An 18,662-nucleotide genomic window follows, 5' to 3' on the forward strand; every position below is an offset into this window, starting at 1 on the left:
ACGTTAGATTTATTGAATGCAATGTGCACGTTGATAATGTTTAAATTCTAATCACTATCCTGAGAGTCATTAATGTAATCATTGCAACCACTGAAGCTAAGAAATCTGTCACCATCCAGAACAAAGTAGCAGAGAATTGACTGATTTCAACAAACCTTATGAGAGATTATCTAAAAAGACAAATTTTGAATAGACGGATTCTATCTTCTGATGGAATCGGTTGGACCGAAGCGTCTGTTTCCATACTGTATGACTCTATAACAGCTGGGTGAGTGGCAAGAGTGCACAACCTGACTGCTGAGGGTCACAGTCAAACTGCAACCTGGAGCAGACAGCAGAGTAGCAAATATTTAAAAGAATTGGGTCGACAGAATATGGATGTGGACATTCAAAGGGTGCTGCAATTCCAATCTGGGTGACATTAAAAATTATATCCTGTGTGAAGGACATAAGCTTTAAGCTGATTCTGCACAATATGCCTTGATATATAAAAAAAAGAGTCACAGGATGTGGACACAGTGGCTGGAATAGCATCAATCGCCCATCCTGAATTGCCTTGGAGAAGGTGATGGCGAACGGTCTTCTGGAATTGCTGAGTCTCTCGAGTGTACATACAAACCTATAAACTAGGAGCATGAGTAGGCCATCTGCTCCCCGAGTCTGCTCCAAGGCTACTTTGTTCTGAATGGCATCAGATTTCTTAAATTCAGTGGTTGCAATGATTAAATTAATTACTCCGAAGGATAGTGATTAGAATTTAAACATTAGCAACTTCCACATTGCATTCAATAAATTTGATGTGGTTCTGAATTTGAATGGTTTTTCAGGTTTTCAATCATTTCATTGTTTTATTATTATATGCATTTCCTCTTTAATTCATGAGGCATTTCAAACAATTTAACATTAATTTCTTTTTGTTCTATAGGTTTCTACATACAAGTTCTTATTTCAGTAGCTATACAAACACACACCCACTACTTTTACATGTTTTGGAACAAAACGTGCTTTTAGTCGACGATTTTTCCCTTTCATATCTAACTCTCTATTCACTCTTTCATGTGTACTTCCCCTCCACCCCCCACCTTCAACCTTTCTTTGTCATCTTTCCTGTTCTTCTGTGTTCACTTCACTCATTTGTACAGTCATGGGGAAGTAAAGAGTTGAGTAAGACGACTCAATATTCGCACTTACACTTCAGGATCTGAGGGTTTTGGGTTCAAGGCCTACTCCAAAGTGCTTGAGTATTTAACTCAAATTGACGCTTCAGTGCATTGTGCTTTGAACTATTGCAGGTGTTGTCTTTTGTGTGAGATGTTAAACCAACATCCAAAGTATTTATGTGTATTCTAGCCAATAGTTATCTTCACTACCATTAAAAAAAAATGTAATACTGTATCTGAGCATGCTCTCAATGTTGTTTGTGGAATCTTGTTTTGCCATCCTTACTTCAATAGTGTATTATTGGCTGTAAAGTGTTTTAGGGCATTCAGAGATCATGAAAATCTAACTGATGTCCTTTTTTTGATTTCTTCATATGCTACATCTCGATACATTCTATTTACACAATCTTAAATGACATTTACTGTATGCAAGGCACAAAGCCCAACTCCCAAAAGCCTGGATAGGATTCAACCCACTTGACAATACTTCACTGGAACAAACCAACACTTCAAATAATTGGGTGGCAGAGTAAGAGTCCCCCTTATCCCAGTTAAAATGAATAAAAGCCAAAACAGTCAAGTCATGTGACAAGGCATTTCTCTATTGCACTTCCATGAGCCATGAAGCACAATAGCTGCACCACAGTTTTGGAATCTGGGTTTATTTCAATGGCAGTCCTCCATGGATCCTTCCAACTGCATAGCAACCACAGTTTAGAGATCGACAGACAATCTGCTCCCTTCCTACAATAGCTCTGCTAATGTTATGATACAGCTCTGAAACAGGTAGGACTTGGACTGAGACCAATGAACAATAGAATCCCTAGAGTGTGGAAGCAGATGATTCCACCCATCAAGACCACACTGACCCTCTGAAGAACAAGACATCCAGACTCTGTCCCTACCTTATCCTTGTAAATTTGCATTTCCCACGGTGCATCTACCTAGCCTACACATTCCTAGACACAAAGGGGCAATGTGACATGGCCGATCCACCTAACCTGCACATCTCTGAACTGTGGGAGGAAACCCACGCAGAGACAGTCAGAATGTGCACACATTCGCCTGAGTCCCAGGCACTGTAAGGCAGCGGTGCTAACCAGTGGGCCACTATGCCACCCCACAATTATAGAATCCCAACAATGGAGGAGCAAGTGTGATGCAACAGCGCTAACCACAGAGCCAGCATGCCATCGCAGAGGAAAGAATTACACTGCACCACAAAAAGCTGTCCCTTGTAGCTGACTTATAGTAATTTTAATCAAGCTGGTGTTACACACCTCTGGGGCAGAAAGGTCTTGAATCCAGACCCATAATTCAGAGGACTGGGCACTAACAGCATGCCTCGAGTCCGAAAATGTACAGCTATATTCCCTCATGAATACAAAATATAACCAATCAGCTGGCCTATCACACTATGACACAGCTCTGCCCATGCAAATAATTTGTAATTCTAATTCATCTTTCTTATGTTGAAGATGAAATTAACATCTAGAATAAATAGCTTTGTGGAACATCACATTCAACATGCTTCATTTCTCTACTGGCAAGAAAATCTGAAATCGGAGATTCCGGACATGGCCATTTCCCTGTCTACGTTGTTAGTTGTGGGGAAAGTACAATGATGTTAGGGGTTACTCCACAGAAAGGGAAATGACTGTCAATGAGTCATTCTAAGGTGCTGTTGCACACTCACTGATAAGCACATATGAAGTTGCAAGCACTTTGATGGAATAGAACTTAGAGTTGCAATGAGCTAAGAAAAGGGCACATTTGTAAAAAAGAACTGAGGATGTAACACACAAACCACTTAAGAGGAAATGTTGGTATAGTTCTATTAAAGAAAAGGTAAATGACAAAATAAAGACACTAACATAAGACAAGCGTTGAGGTTCCAACCTATCCAAAAGTGAAAGGGTATGCTTTAGATAAAAGATTTAAATCAAAACCTCGATATCTGCTAGTTTCTAGAAGAAATACAATGCAATCAGCTGGTCTTCTGTGGTCATGTACAATCTTGATTTCTCTCTCCAACAGCCCTAACTCACTCTATGTGCAAGGCAAACATTATATCTGACACATCACAAATTTAGGCACAGAACAACAGATCTCATATTTGAAATTCTTTCAACAGTTGTGGGCTTTGCAGGCTCAATCAGCATTAATTTCCCATCTCTACTTGCACTTGAGAAGGTGATAGGGAGCTGCTTTCTTGAACTGATGAAGTCCATTTAATGTATACACCTCACTACTGTTAGGACGGACCACTGGACAACATCAAGAGTTACTGAGTCTCACTGTCATCTGCCAAACCAAGGTAACTGTAGACAGCAAACCTAATGGCCAACTTACTTTTCAACTCCAACCAAGCCCCTCCTTCCTGAAATCCTCAGCCTCCCTCTGCAAACAACAGCAATTTGTATCAGTGTAGTACAATTTACATTCCAAGGCAATTTGTATGAGTACTGTAAAGTAGAATTAGACACTGAGGGCAGATTAACAAAAGCGTGGTCAAACAAGTAGATTTCACAGAGTGCTTAAGATACATGTTTTGGAGTACCTTAAAGAAGAAGACAGAGGTAAAGCTGGAAAGAGGCGGGAATTCCAAAAGGAGAGGCTCTTGAGAGTTGAAGACAAAGCCTCCAGTAACAGTGTCACTAAAATTAAATGCTTAGGAGACCAGAATTAGGGGAGTGCTGATATCTTGGCAAACTATGGTTAGAGATATTTTGAGATTAGACAAATAGGGAGCTGAGAGGCTATGGACAGGTGTGCAAACAAGAACGAGAATTTTTTTAAAATCAAGGTAATGCTTAGCTGTAAACCAATACAGGTCAGCCAGCTTAGAAGTGGCAGGTAATCATGATTCTGTGTGAGTTAACACATAGCCAGTAGAGGTCTGGATTGTTTCAAGGGGGAGTCAGTCAAAATCATGGATTTACTTTAAGTTTAATATAACATCATGATTGTGAATATATTGGCTCAGTTTCAGCCCAGATGCATAGGTGAGGGATGGAGTCGATGTAGAGAAAATGAAGTGTGGGCTGGGAACAGAAGATAATGGTTTCTGAGCTTCCCGAATATTTATTTGCACCAAATGTCTGCCAATCCAGTGCTGGGTTTTGGACAAGCAGCCCAATAATTTCAACGTAGTTGAAAGAGGTGACAAACATTTGGGTGTCATCAGTTGTGTGGATGAAAATTCGAACAGTGTTTTTTGTGCAACATCACTGTCTCCACTGATTCCCTACTTTACCTTAAGCATCATGAGAAGCCTTCTCATTCATTCCTCAACCCATACCTTTTTCTTGCTTCACTCCTGCACCAGTTATGGCTCTTCTGTCCTTGCTAATGAGTTCTAACTCCTAACTACCCAATTAAAACTCTGGCAACCATATAACTTGGCACTGTAAATCATTCCCTCTCCATCAGCTACTGCCTGCCTCAGCATCGTCACCTTCACAATAAAATCCATCTTGTTTTGACTTACCAACTAACACTCCATTTTTCACTTCCTTTTCCTCTCAAGAAGTCTTCAACATTTTCCCATCTCTAAACTCTCCATCTGTATCCTCATGTTCGAAACTCTCCAAACAATTTTGTGACATCATCATCCAAAGGGCTGAGGTCAGCTTCTACCTGTACACTAACAACAACTAAATTTAGCTACCAACTGCCCCAACACAGCATTGTGTCTGATGTTTTGCCCAGGATCTAATAACAAATAAGGCCCAATTACTTCCAGTTAAGCATTGGAAACACGGATCCTTGAGCCCCTGCAACAAACTCTATCCACCTTTCACCGTGGAATTCTTTTCTCCCATAGTCTTGAGCTCAGACTGCTTGCAGATTCAGAGATTTAGTCAACCCTACTATGAATTCCCAGCCTGAAAAACGTTCCTTTGCATCAAATAAAAACCTACCTCAATCCTTTGTCTGTTCACTGGCAGCTGTAATCTTCATCCAAGCTTTTGTCATGTTCAACTTCAACTATTCTACAACTCTCATGGCTGGCTCTGGATTTCCCATCTGCTGTCAACTTCACCACATTCAAGACCCTACTGCCTGCATCCTCCCTCTACAACATGGGTGTTACCTCGGGCTCGCTTCATTTGTTTCTAAATTCCACAATGCCTCAAACTTGAAAAATTAGCATCCTCAATTCCTAAATTGCTTCCCTCTTCGTGTCACTGTGACATCCTACAATCACATTAGTTCTCTGCTCCTCTGACTGGCTGTGTTGTGCACTAGTCTCACTGTGACTTCAGAAGTTTTCTGCCCAAGAGATTAACTTATACTCATTCATAGAATCCCTACAGTGTGGAAGCAGGCCATTCGGCCCATCGAGTCCACACGAATCCTCAGAAGGGCAGCCCACCAATACCAATCCCCTTACCCTATCCCTGAATCCTGGCATTTCACATGACCAATCAACTTAAGGTGCATATCCCTGGTCACGATGGCCAATCAACTTAACCCACACATCTTTGGATTGTGGGAGAAAACCATAGCATCAGAAGGCATTGCTGCCTCACAGCACCATGCAGACACTGGGAGAATATGCAAACAGACAATTGCCCAAGACTGGAATGAAACTCGTGGTCCTTGGCGCTGTGAGGCAGCAATGCTAATCAGCCATTATGTCACACACACTCAAACCACCACTCCCCTTTCCCCACCCCACCCCCTCCCCAGATGTTGGTGTCACTGACTAGGCCAGAATTTATTGCCCAGAGGGTAAATGAGAATCAACCAAACTGTTGTAGGTCTGAAGTTACATGTAGGCCTAACCATGTAATGAGGGCAGAAGGACATTAGTGAATCTGATGCATTTTTAAAATAACTTGACAATGATTACATGGTCACCATTACATGAGATTTTTATTTCAGAGTTTCACCATCTCCCATGGTGGGACTTGAATTTTATCCCCAGAACATTAGGTTAGGGTTTTGGATTGCTAGTCCTGTGACTTTACCACTAGGCAATTGCCTCCCCCGCTACTTCCTAGTGCCTTCCCAAAATGATTTCCTCAAAGTCCTCTGCATCATACTCTTCTTTAACATCTTCCTTCAAACCAGCAGAGTGGGCATGCTTTTGATATCTCCTTTCCTGGCGAGGTCATTTTTTTTGGCCTATGTTTCTGGGAAGCATTTTGAGATGTTTTCCTTTTAAAAGCAAGTTTCAGTGACTGCAAGTTTAATCGAGTTACTGACATGTTTGTATATAACCCTTTGCTTGTATGTTCAAAACCTCAGTTGCAGTAAGATGAAACAGGGTTTTGAGAAGATAATTGGGAAAATCGATAACCAGAGTGTAAATCATGGGAAAAGAGAATATAAAATGCATGACAAGAGATGACAAGTGGCACAGGCAAGACTTGCCACTGTAAAATTTTGTTCATAAATTATGAAGATATAAATAGATAAAATTGTATATTTTCGGGAAGATTCTAAGTACAGAGGCTGCCAGATTACCAGACGTCTGTAATTGACATGGCAATTCTCATGAATCCAGGAAAGGTTGCTTGAAGCTGTCAAAAGAAGTTAAATAAAGGAAAAACTCATCTCAATTTCCTATCTGGTTCTGATACTTACAGACATACTAGTTTTGTATTCTGGATTAGTGGTGCTGGAAGAGCACAACAGTTCAGGCAGCATCCAAGTAGCTTCGAAATCGACGTTTCGGGCAAAAGCCCGAAACGTTGATTTCGAAGCTACTTGGATGCTGCCGGAACTGCTGTGCTCTTCCAGCACCACTAATCCAGAATTTGGTTTCCAGCATCTGCAGTCATTGTTTTTACCTCTTTTTATACTAGTTTTGTAAACCACTGAATGGAACAAAGTGGTTAAACAGCATTAAAATAGTTTGTGCAATTATGTAGCAAGAGTAATCATAATCGTTAGCTCTTTTCCTTAAAATCGGAGCTTCAGAAGGTTAATCCATGTCCTTCAGTTCAAAACACAGTAGAAGCACTGATCACTTGAAGGCTTTAACATCTTGGCTCTCAAGTCATGCAATAATTGAGACAGCATGGACCTTCATTGGATATGAATTTAATGTAATTATATGCAGCATATGGGCATTACCTGGGATTGAGCCCTTGTGGTGGAATGGTATCAGCTCTACCCTTGTATGAGAAGGTCTGGGGCCCAGTCCCACATGCCACAGCATTGATTTATAACATGTCTAAACAAAGTTGCTACGACATATGAAGAGACACTTCTGCCAGGCCACTTGTCCTTATTGTGGTCTGTGTTACATGTGTAGTACAGGTGGAACAACCTGTAATGACAAGATTGCAGTCCCCTTTTTCATTATTCGAAGGTGATGCTGCTCAATCTTTGGCTGCCCTTAGGCTTCCTTTTCCTGAGCTTCAACCATCAGATGCAGAGGGGGCCAGTCAAATCAGAGGGCTTCCTGTGTAGGACTGCTCCTGATCCTGGCTAAGCTGACTATTAAAGGATGGTCATTGAACCCAAAGTCCTACCTCTTCTCTGTGTCTATGTCTACATTTGGTGACCCTTGAGAGGAAACATGCTATGTCAATTGGTACATTTGAGGCCTTCTGTAATGGGTGGGCACCTCAGAGGCTAGAGAGGGGTGCAATTCCATTAGAAGGTTTTTGCTTGCAATGAGAGAGAGAGTAAATAAAATTTTGACTCCGGTATTATCATTGGAACATACGAACACGAGAAATAACAGGAGGTGGCAATTCAGCCCTTCGAGCCTGCTCTGCCATTCAAATACAATCATGGCTGATATTCAACATGGTCTCAACTCCAGATTTCTGTCTGCACCTTACAACCCCTTAACATATTACTAATTAAAAATCTGCCCATACCCTCTTTAAATTCAGTGTCCCAGCATCTATCACACTCTCGGTTAGTGAATTCCACAGATTCATGACCCTTGGAGAAGAATAAGTTCTCCTCATCTGTTTTCAATGCTACCCCTTATCCAAAAATTAATACCTCTTATTCTAGATTGCCCAAAATGAGGAAACATCCGATGTATACTTTGTCAATCCTCTTTCGCATCTTATATACCTCAAATACATCGCCTCTCATTCTTCTAAACTCCCGAAAAATACTGTATGCCTAAACTGTTCATACTCTATACAAAATAAACCCTTATCTTTGGAATCAATCTAGTGACTTCCTCTAAATTGCCTCCAATGCAATGACATAATTTATCTTTCACCATTCAACTACCATAGAGTCATAGTCATAGAGACGTACAGCACGGAAACAGACCCTTCGGTCCAACCCGTCCAGGCCGACCAGATATCCCAATCCAATCTAGTTCCACCTTCCAGCACCCGGCCCATATCTCTCCAAACCCTTCCTATTCATATACCCATCCAAATGCCTTTTAAATGTTGCAATTGTACCAGCCTCCACCACATCTTCTGGCAGCTCAGTCCATATCCATACCACCTTCTGTGTGAAAACGTTGCCCCTTAGGATTCTTTTATATCTTTCTCCTCTCACCCTAAACCTATGCCCTCTAGTCTGGACTCCCTGATCCCAGGGAAAAGACTTTGTCTATTTATCCCATTCATGCCCCTCATAATTTTGTAAACCTTTATAAGGTCACCCCTCAGCCTCCGACGCTCCAGAAAAAACAGCCCCAGCCTGTTCAGCCTCTCCCTATAGCTCAAATCCTCCAACCCTGGCAACATCCTTGTAAATCTTTTCTGAACCCTTTCAAGTTTCACAACATCTTTCCAATATGAAGGAGACCAGAATTACATACAATATTCAAACAGTGGCCTAACAGTTGCAACATGACCTCCCAACTCCTGTACTCAATACTCTGACCAATAAAGGAAAGCATACCAAACGCCTTATTCACTATTCTATCTACCTGCGACTCCACTTTGAAGGAGCTATGAACCTGCACTCCAAGGTCTCTTTGTTCAGCAACACTCCCTAAGACCTTACCATTAAGTGTATAAGTCCTGCTAAGATTTGCTTTCCCAAAATGCAGCACCTCGCATTTATCTGAATTAAACTTCATTTGCCACTTCTCAGCCCATTGACCCATCTGGTCAAGATCCTGTTGTAATCTGAGGTAACCCTCTTCGCTGTCCACTATACCTCCAATTTTGGTGTCGTCTGCAAACTTACTAACTGTACTTCTTTTGCTCACATCCAAATCATTTATGTAAATGACAAAAAGTAGAGGACCCAGCACTGATCCTTGTGGCACTCCACTGGTCACAGGCCTCCAGTCTGAAAAGCAACCCTCTACCAACACCCTGTCTTCTGCCTTTGAGTGAGTTCTGTATCCAAATGGCTTGTTCTCCCTGTATTCCGTGAGTTCTAACCTTGCTAACCAGTCGCCCATGGGGAACCTTGTTGAACGCCTTACTGAAGTCCATATAGATCACATCTACCGCTCTACCCTCATCAATCTTCTTTGTTACTTCTTCAAAAAACTCAATCAAGTTTGCCAGATAAAAAGATCGAGAAGACTGAAGGAAACTCTGCTGTGCAAACGCTAAAGTATTTTCAGAGAATGAAGGGGACCAGAATTGTAGTAATTAATCTAAACTTACTTCCTTATAGTTCTAACTTCATATATGCAAATGAATTCACTGCAATTAGAAAGTGGAGGCAGAGAAGGGATTTCCAGACCACAAGCTTGATAATCTTAGCAGTTAAATCCTGGCAATGATGCTTCAGAAAGTTTGGAAATTGTTTCATATAGTTGATTGCACCAACAGTAAAATAAATGTTTTGTGTTTTGTCCTTTGGTGTGGCCAAACACAAAAACATTCAATTTTCCTAGCTCATTTTTAACAAGGTTCAGAATAGCAGTGGTTTCATTTTACCTCCTGCTGCCAGGAAGCTGTTAATGGTCAGTTAACAACAATTTCCCAGAAATACAAGAAACAAACATATTTTCAGATCAATGCACACCCTTTGTTTCAAATATATGGAAGGCCTTGTCATTGTCAAGAACAACAATCTTGTGGTGGAAAAAATTAAGGCCCCACCTCAGTTAAATTAAGGAAACTAAACTTCAAAATATTTCAGCATATGTACTTCAGGTATGGTTTTGTAAACCAAGGAACGAAGGCTCACAGTCAGTGGAGATAGAGCTCTGAACATAATTACATTTAAAAATCTGGATTTGGGAATTGGAGGTATGATGTCAAACTTGCACTTTATACCCGTTAGTGGGGTATAGTTAATGCAGAGGAAGGAGCTGACAGAAAAGGAACACATCAAAAGTACACAAAATTGGGAAGCAATTGACAAAGAAATTTCAATATAGATAAATGTCTCAGCACATGTAGGTTTATTAAAGAAGCCACATACTACATGAATGAAATCATACAGTAGAGGCCCTTCAGTCCATCGAATCTCGACTACCAAAATTACACTAAATCTACAGGAGTCCAACTTTCCAGCACTTTCTAGCCCATGTCCTTGAAAGCTATGACAAGTGCTCATCCACGTATTTATTAAAAGTTTGTGAAGTTACTGCCTCTATTACCTTCAGGCAGTGCATTCCAGAGCTCCTCCACTGTCTGGTGAAAACATTTTTCCTCAACACCCCTCTAAACCTCCTTCCTTTCACCATAATAATGCACCACCTTGTTAGTGACCATTTAACTAAGGGGAACAGCTGCCTTCTATCCACCCTGCCACTGATAAGTTTATACACCTCTATCAGATTCCATCCTCAACATTCTCTGCTGCAAAGCAAACAACTCAAATCTACCCACTGGAATTTAGAAGAATGAAAATTATCTTACTGAAATGGCTTGGAAAGGGTGGACGCTGGGAATTTGTTTCCGTTAGGTGGGGAAACTAGGACCCGTGGGCACAGCCTTAGAACTAGAGGGGGTCAACTTAGAATGGAAATGAGGAGACATTTTTTCAGCCAGAGAGTGGTGGGCCTGTGGAATTCAATGTCACGGAGTGCAGTGGAGGCCAGGACGTGAAATGTCTTCAAGGCAGAGATTGATAAATTCTTTATCTTGCAAGAAATTAAGGGCTATGGGGAGATTGCGAGTAAGTGGAGTTGAAAATGCCCATCAGCCATGATTAAATGGGCCGAATGGTCTTACTTCCACTCCTATGTCTTTCGGTCTTATGGAAATATACAGCATTCTTAAGGGGCTTGTCGAGACGATGTAACCCCTCTTGGGAGAATCTCGGGTCAATGGGTCTAGTTTCAGGATAAAGGAGCACCAATTTAAGACTGAGATGAGGAGGAAATCTTGTCTCAGAGGGGTGAGTGTCTTTGGAATCCGTTGTCACAGAGAGCCATGGGGGTAGAAGTGATAATATTCAAGGGTGAGATAGATAGATTCTTCATTAGGAAGGAAATCAAAGGTTACAAAGGAAAATGCAGAAAAGTGTACATGAGGAATATTGTATCAGCCACAATCTGATAGCTTGGCGGGCGAGATTGAAGGGATTGAATGACCTACTCTTGTTCTTATTTCTTCTGGCCTTTGCCTAATCTTCTTCATAGCTAAAAGAAAGAGCCTAAAATAGGAGGTGCAAGTACACAAATCTCTTAAATTAAAAAAAAGAGGGGCAGTCATATTGGACCGGAAATGTTCACTTTGTTTCTCTCTACACAGATGCTGCTGGACCTTTTGGGCTTCTCCAGCTTTTTAGTTTTTTGTTTGAAGTTAAGGGAGACTTTTCTCAAATCTTGGTTAAAAAACACTTAGCATACTCTGTACAGTTGTGACTCTGCTGATTATAAAACAAAAGAATATAGAACCATTAAAAAAGGAGCAAAAATGATTCACAAAGATGACACCAAAAGGATGTATTTATCAAGAAAGGTTGAACTGGCTCAGTTTTACTTCTTTCGCAAAGGGAATACTGAGGAGTGGCCTTTAAAATGATCATAGAATAGTTTCAGCATTGCAAGAAACCACTCAGTCCATCGAGTGTGTACGTGCTTTTTTTGAAGGGCTACTCAGCTACTGCCTTTTGTCCACTTTTCCTTTGTAATACTGCAATTTCTTTTTAGTCAAAGATGTGCAGGTCAGCTGGATTGGCCATGCTAAATTGCCCATTGTATCTAGGTAGGTTAGCCATGGGAAATGTAGGGTTCCAGGAATACAGTGGATCTGGATGGGATGGTCTCTGGCCGGTCGGTGTGGACTCAATGGGCACTGTAGGGATCTTATCCAGCTATTTATACAATTCCCTTTTGAAAGCCACAGCTGAATTGGCCTCCAACACAGTCTCAGGTAGCACATTCCAGATCCTAAATCACTCACTGTACAAATGCTTTATCTCATCTTTCCTCTATTTATTTTCCAATCACCTGCAGGTGGGACGCTGTGGTTCTATATCCTTCCGCCAATGGGAAGAGTCTCTTCCTAACTATTCTGTCGAGATCCCTCACTACTTTGGATGTCTCTATCAAGTTGTCTCTTGGCCTTATCTTCTTGAAGGAGAACAGCCTCAGAAGCTATCCAGATACTGGAAGCTCCCATTCCTACAGTTGTTTTCCTAAATCTTTGCTCGATTCTCTACAAAAGCGTTTCCATCCTTCTGAAATTGCATTGGCCAAAATCGGATATCTTACTCCAGATGAGACTGAATCTATAATGATTCACCAGAACTTCCAACTATTGTACTCCGTATCACTATTCATAAAGCCTTATTCACCACTTTCCCAATTGTCCTGCCAGTTTCAACAATGTTTGCACATATGCCCAGGTCCCTTTGTTAATGCATCTGCTTTAGAATAACATGTTTTATTTTCAAGTGCCTCTTCTCATTCTTCTTATGAAAATAGATCATTTCACACTCCAGGCATTAAATTTTATCTGCCAAGTACTTGTCCATTCCCACTCGCTTATCTGTGTCCTTCTGGAGTTTAACACAGATCTCCTCACAATGCTTTCAAATTTTGTGTCACCTGCAAACTTTAAAATTGTGCTATTCACACCCAAGTCTTGGTCATTAATATGCATCAAGACAAGTAGTGATTCTAATATCAACCCCTGTGAACCCCAATATATACCAACCTGTACCAACTGTTCACCACTACTCCACTCCATTGAATGGAACTGATAGGGCAAATATACAGAAAACATTTCCACTTGCAAGAAACCTCAAAACTATTGCTCATAGACATCATTCCCTGTAATGATTGTTTTGGTGATTTATTTAAGTACATGATTTCATTAAATTTGCACAGGGTTTTGAAGAATTGGCTTCTTGTTGTTGCTCAGTGTACATTTCACCGAGCAGCTCAGTCAGGCCCACAAGGGCCAACCTGACCTCCCAGTCACTACCCATTTTAATTGTCCTTCCCATTCCCTCTCTGACATGACCATCCTCAGCCTCCTCAATTGCCACAGCGACTCAGACTGCAAATTGGAGAAACAACAACTCACCTTCCGCCTGGAGGACTCCAATTTTGAATAACCTCCCTTCCCATTACCTGACTCCCTTTGCAGCCCCGCCCCCTCCCTTCCATTCCTCTGTCCGATCCTTCCTTCCAGCTACCAACCGGATTCATACCTGTGTTTACCTCTCACTATCTCACCACTAAGACCCTCTCCACCTCCCCAAAGCCTTCTCCAGCTTTATCTGCAGCTCCCTTTACACCCACCCCCAGTCCTGAAGAAGGGTTACACCCAAAGTGTTGACTTGTCTACCTCCTGATGCTGCCTGGCTTGTTGTGTTCTTCCAGCCTCCTGCTTATCTACTGTAAAGCTAAGAGGAAGCACCGTCATAAATATCAGATAGTTACAATAAACTCACTATGACAAGTACCATCACAGTTGAGGCAAATAGCATAAATGCATTTAAAATATAGTCACCCAAGGGAAAGATACATAGATAAAGTTGAAAGAAAGAGGGTTGGGAGGAGACAAGTTTGGACCAGAACCTAGTTGGTCCAAACAATTGCATGCTACATACTCAGTGAAACATAACAAACCAGGTAACAATAGCTGTTTGTGGCTTTAGAGTTACAAGCAAATACAAGTTCAAATGAAATGGACAGCAACTTGTGCAAAACAGGTTCAAATTCAACCAGTTAAATTTGATTTTTCAAGAATGTTTATAAAACAAAACATTGCTGGAGTTTGTATCAATAGAATCTTAAGCAGTGGAGTACAATAAATGGTAATGTTTTATACATTAACCTTCATAAGCTGGGTGAGGTAACCAATTAAAGAAGTGTATTTAGTGAAGAAAGCTGAAGTAGAACTAAACTTTTATGCAAGTGTAGTAACAGATGTAACCCTTTTACATTGAGCCTTTTAATATCTCAGCTTTAAAAGCTGCAAATATTGTAAGTGGATTACTTTAATCATTGTGGTTATTACCTGATCAGGTTGAGAATCGGTGTCTTTATATTTTCCCTTCATCCACTGAATGCCTCCATTTCCAGTTACAACAATCGTAAATACATCTTCTCCTGAAGGTCCTTGTATTGGCTCCTTCACTTCAAAATACTCCGAGAAAAAAGCAGGCTGAAGAGTTTCCATGTTAATCAAATATTTCAACTTCAAATCTCGGGCACTTGCATTACACTGGCTGAACTGCCGGATAAACTGGTAAAATCTGAATCGGATCCGTTTCCTTGTCACAAAGTGGTAATTTTGGATCTGTAGACGAATATTTTTCGGCAAGAACGATTTGTAACTGGAATTGAAACAATGCAATCATTGGAACAAATAACAAGCATCTCAAGCTACAAATCCTGTGAAAAATCTTCAACAGTTGAATCGGCTTTTGGCTCATGAAAAATAAACACACTATCATGTTCAAAGTCCGAATAAAATAGTCATTGTGTCGGACTAGGATGTAACTATAAAAGCCACAACTCACAAGAATTAGATTATGAGCGCATATTCATTCAGGTCAGTATTCCTGCTTCCAAGTCAGAAGGTACACAGTTCAAACCCTGCTCTAGACACAGTCTTGATGAGTACAAATGTCTGGTTCAAGATTCTTGGTTGATATTCAATGTATCCTTGTGCCCTGTGGATAGAGGCATTCAGCTGCAAACCCTCCCGGCCCCATCCCTGCCCCAACGCACGCACAACGCCTTTTGATGGTGCCTTGGGTTCTGGATCTTCTCAAGTGCTCTGCCATATGGGACTAACCGTACTATGGAGCATGCTTGTTCACCTGGTGACCTGCTGGACTGAATGAGGCTGTAAAGTCCTGCCATTGCACAGGTAAGGTGGTGTGTGGAGATCCAAAAAAAAACCAACCAGTGTATGAAGTGAGTTTGGATGGTCAGGCTGCCAAAGTGGGAACAATTTTAACTTTTGGAAAATTAAGAGAGCTCTGCATTTTCCTAACAAACATATAAATCCTATGGCTCTTTCTCTTTGCAAGGTGACAATCTGAATACTCCTTAAATAAAATAAGTCATAGATGCTGAAATTTCTCCAAGCACTTCCCAACAGACTTGAAAAGGTTTCCTCTTTAAATATTTGTCCAAATACCTTTTGCAAGTTATACAACATAGAAAAGTACAGCACAGAACAGGCCCTACGCACCCCTCAATTCACTGCCATCCACGTGCGTGTCCTGCAGTCACTTAAATGTCCCTAATGGCTCTGCTTTCACCACCTCCGCTGGCAACCCATTCCATGCATTCACAACCCACCGCATAAAGAAGCAACCTCTGACATTTCCTCGATACCTTCCTCCTAACACCTTAAAACTATGACTCCTCGTAACAGTCAATCCTGCCCTGGGGAAAAGTCTCTGGCTATCGACTCTATCTATGCCTCTCATTACCTTGTATATCTCAATCAGGTCACCTCTCTTCCTCCTTCTCTCCAGCGAGAAATGTCCGAGCTTAGTCAACCTCTCTTCGCAAGACAAGCCCTATAGTCCAGGCAGCATCCTGATCAACCTTCTTTGCACCCTTTCAAAGCCTCCGCATCTTTCCTATAATAGGGCGACCAGAACTGGACACAATATTCCAAGTGTCGTCTCACCAGGGTTTTGTAGAGCTACAGCAAAACCTCGCGACTCTTAAACCCGATCCCACTGTTAATGAAAGCCAAAACACCATATGCTTTCTTAACTACCTTATGCACTTGAGTGGCAACTTTGAGGGATCTATGCATTTGAACACCAAGATCCTGCGGTTCCTCCACACTGCAAAGAATCCTGTCTTTAATCCTATATTCAGCATTCAAGTTCAACCTTCCAAAATGCATCATTTCGCATTTATCCAGGTTGAACTCCATCTGCCATTTCTCAGCCCAGCTCTGCATCCTGTCTATGTTGCGCTGCAGCCTGCAATACCCTCAATACTATCAATGCCACCTCCAACCTTTGTGTCATCGGAAAATTTACTAACCCACCCCTCAACTTCTTCATCCAAGTAATTTATAAAGACTACAAAGCGCACAACCCCAAAAACAGAGCCCTGTAGGACACACTCAACACTGACCTCCAGGCAAAATACTTTCCATTTACAACCACTCTCTGCCCCCAGCCAACCAATTCTGAATTCAGACAGCCAAATCTCCCTGTATCCCATACCTCCTGACTTTATTAATGAGTCTACCACGGGGAACCTGGTCAAATGCCTTGCTGAAGTCAACATACACCACATCCACTGCTCAACCTGCCTTGTCACCCCCTCAAAGGATTCAATAAGATTTGAGAGGCATGATCTGCCCCTCACAAAACCATGCTAACTGCTTTTAATTATGCTATACTTTTTCAAATAGTCATAAATCCTATCCTTCAAAATTCTTTCCAAAACCTTGCTGACCACAGATGTAAGAGTGACTGGTATGTAATTGCCAGGCATTTCCCTATTCCCCTTGTTAAAAAGAGGAACAACATTTGCCTCCCTCCAATCTTCTACTACGACTCCCGTGGAGAGTGAGAAAGTAAAGATCTTTGCAAGAAGCTTAGCAACCTCCTTTCTTGCTTCCTGGAGCAACCCAGGATAAATCTGGTCTGGCCCTGGGGACTTACCAATCTTAATGTTTGCCAAAATTTCCAGCACATCAACATCATCAATCTTGATCTGTTCAAACCTATTTCCCAGCTCCTCAAAGTTCTCATTCACAACAAGGGCTCTTTCCCTAGTGAAAGCCGAAGCAAAAAAACTCATTTGGGGCTTTCCATATCTGTTCAGACTCAATAAATTCCCTATGCTATCTCCGATCGGCCCTAGCTTCTCCCTGATCATTCTCTTATTCCTCACGTATGAGTAAAGTGCCTTTGGGTTCTCTCTAATCCTTCCTGCCAAGCCTTTCTCGTGCCCCCTCCTGGCTCTCCCCAGTCCACTTCTGAGCTCCTTTCTAGCAAATCTGTAATTCTCTGAAGCTGTGCTAGATCCTTGCTTCCTCCACCTTACGTAAGCTGCCTTCTTACTGTTGATGAGAAGCTCCTCCATTCTCGTCATCCAAGGCTCGTTAACCTTACCCTTTCTCAGAGGAACAAATTTGTGCATCGCTCACAACAACTGCTCCTTAAACAGTCTACACATGTCTGTTGTGCCCTTTCTGTGGAATAATTGCTCCCAGTCTGTACTTCCCAACTCCTGTCTGATAGCTCTTGCCCCCAATTAAGTACCTTCCCATGATAAGTGATCCTTTCCCTCTCCAAGGCTATGGTAAATGTCAGGCAGTTATGCTCATTATCACCAAAGTATTCTCCTACCACGAGATCTGACACCTGTCCTAACTCATTGCCGAGCACCAAATCCAAAATGGTCTCTCCCCTCATTGGCCTGGCTACATACTGAGTAAGGAAACCCTCCTGAACACACCTGACAAAAAAAATGGCTCCATCCAATCCATCTGCACTAAGGAGGTTCCAGTCGATATTGGGAAAGTTGAAGTCACCTATAACAACAACCCTGCTACATCTGCATTTATCCAAAATGTGCTGGCCTATGAGTTCTTGGATCTCCCTACTGCCATTAGAGGGTCTGTAGAAAACCCCCACTAAGGTGGCTGCTCCTTTGTTGTTCCTAACTTCCACACATACTGACTCAGTAGACAAACCTTCCTTGACAACCTTCAATCTGTAGCTGTGATACACTCTCTGATTAGCAATGCTCCACCCCCTCCTCTTTTTCCACCTGCCCTGTTCTTTTTAAATGTTCTAAACCCTAGAACATCAAACAACTACCCCTGCCTCTGTGAAACCTACATCTCCATTATGACCACAACATCATAGCCCCAAGTACTGATCTATGCTCTAAGTTCATTGCTCTCATTTCTGACACTCCTTGCGTTAAAGCAGACACACTTTAACCGATCCCTTTGTTTCATGACATGAAAAACCTTTCCGATAGATTCATTACATCCTGTCACTGCCCTATCTACAACTACCGCCCCTTCAGATGTGTAGCTTTGGTTCCCAGCCTCTTGCCAAACTAGTTTTAACCCTCCCGGACGACACGAGCAAATTTCCCACCCAGGACATTTGTGCCCCTCCAATTCAGGTGCAACCCATTTTTCATGTACAGGTCCCACCTTCCCCAGAAGAGATCCCAATAGTCTAGGTATTTGA

The 18,662-nt window shown here is 41.7% G+C and overlaps 1 protein-coding gene across 4 annotated transcripts in view; it reads right to left on the reverse strand.

Moving 5' to 3' along the window:
- Positions 1-18,662, reverse strand: part of LOC140487980 (tyrosine-protein kinase JAK2-like) — a 295,730-nt gene that overhangs the window by 79,401 nt on the left and 197,667 nt on the right. For all 4 annotated transcript variants that reach the window (XM_072587498.1, XM_072587490.1, XM_072587479.1 and 1 more), the window contains one exon: positions 14,486-14,804. In XM_072587498.1, the coding sequence (XP_072443599.1) occupies positions 14,486-14,804 (319 nt within the window). The remainder of the gene's footprint in view (positions 1-14,485; positions 14,805-18,662) is intronic.

This window comes from Chiloscyllium punctatum, chromosome 2 (assembly GCF_047496795.1).
Source record: "Chiloscyllium punctatum isolate Juve2018m chromosome 2, sChiPun1.3, whole genome shotgun sequence".
Lineage (NCBI taxonomy): Eukaryota > Metazoa > Chordata > Chondrichthyes > Orectolobiformes > Hemiscylliidae > Chiloscyllium > Chiloscyllium punctatum.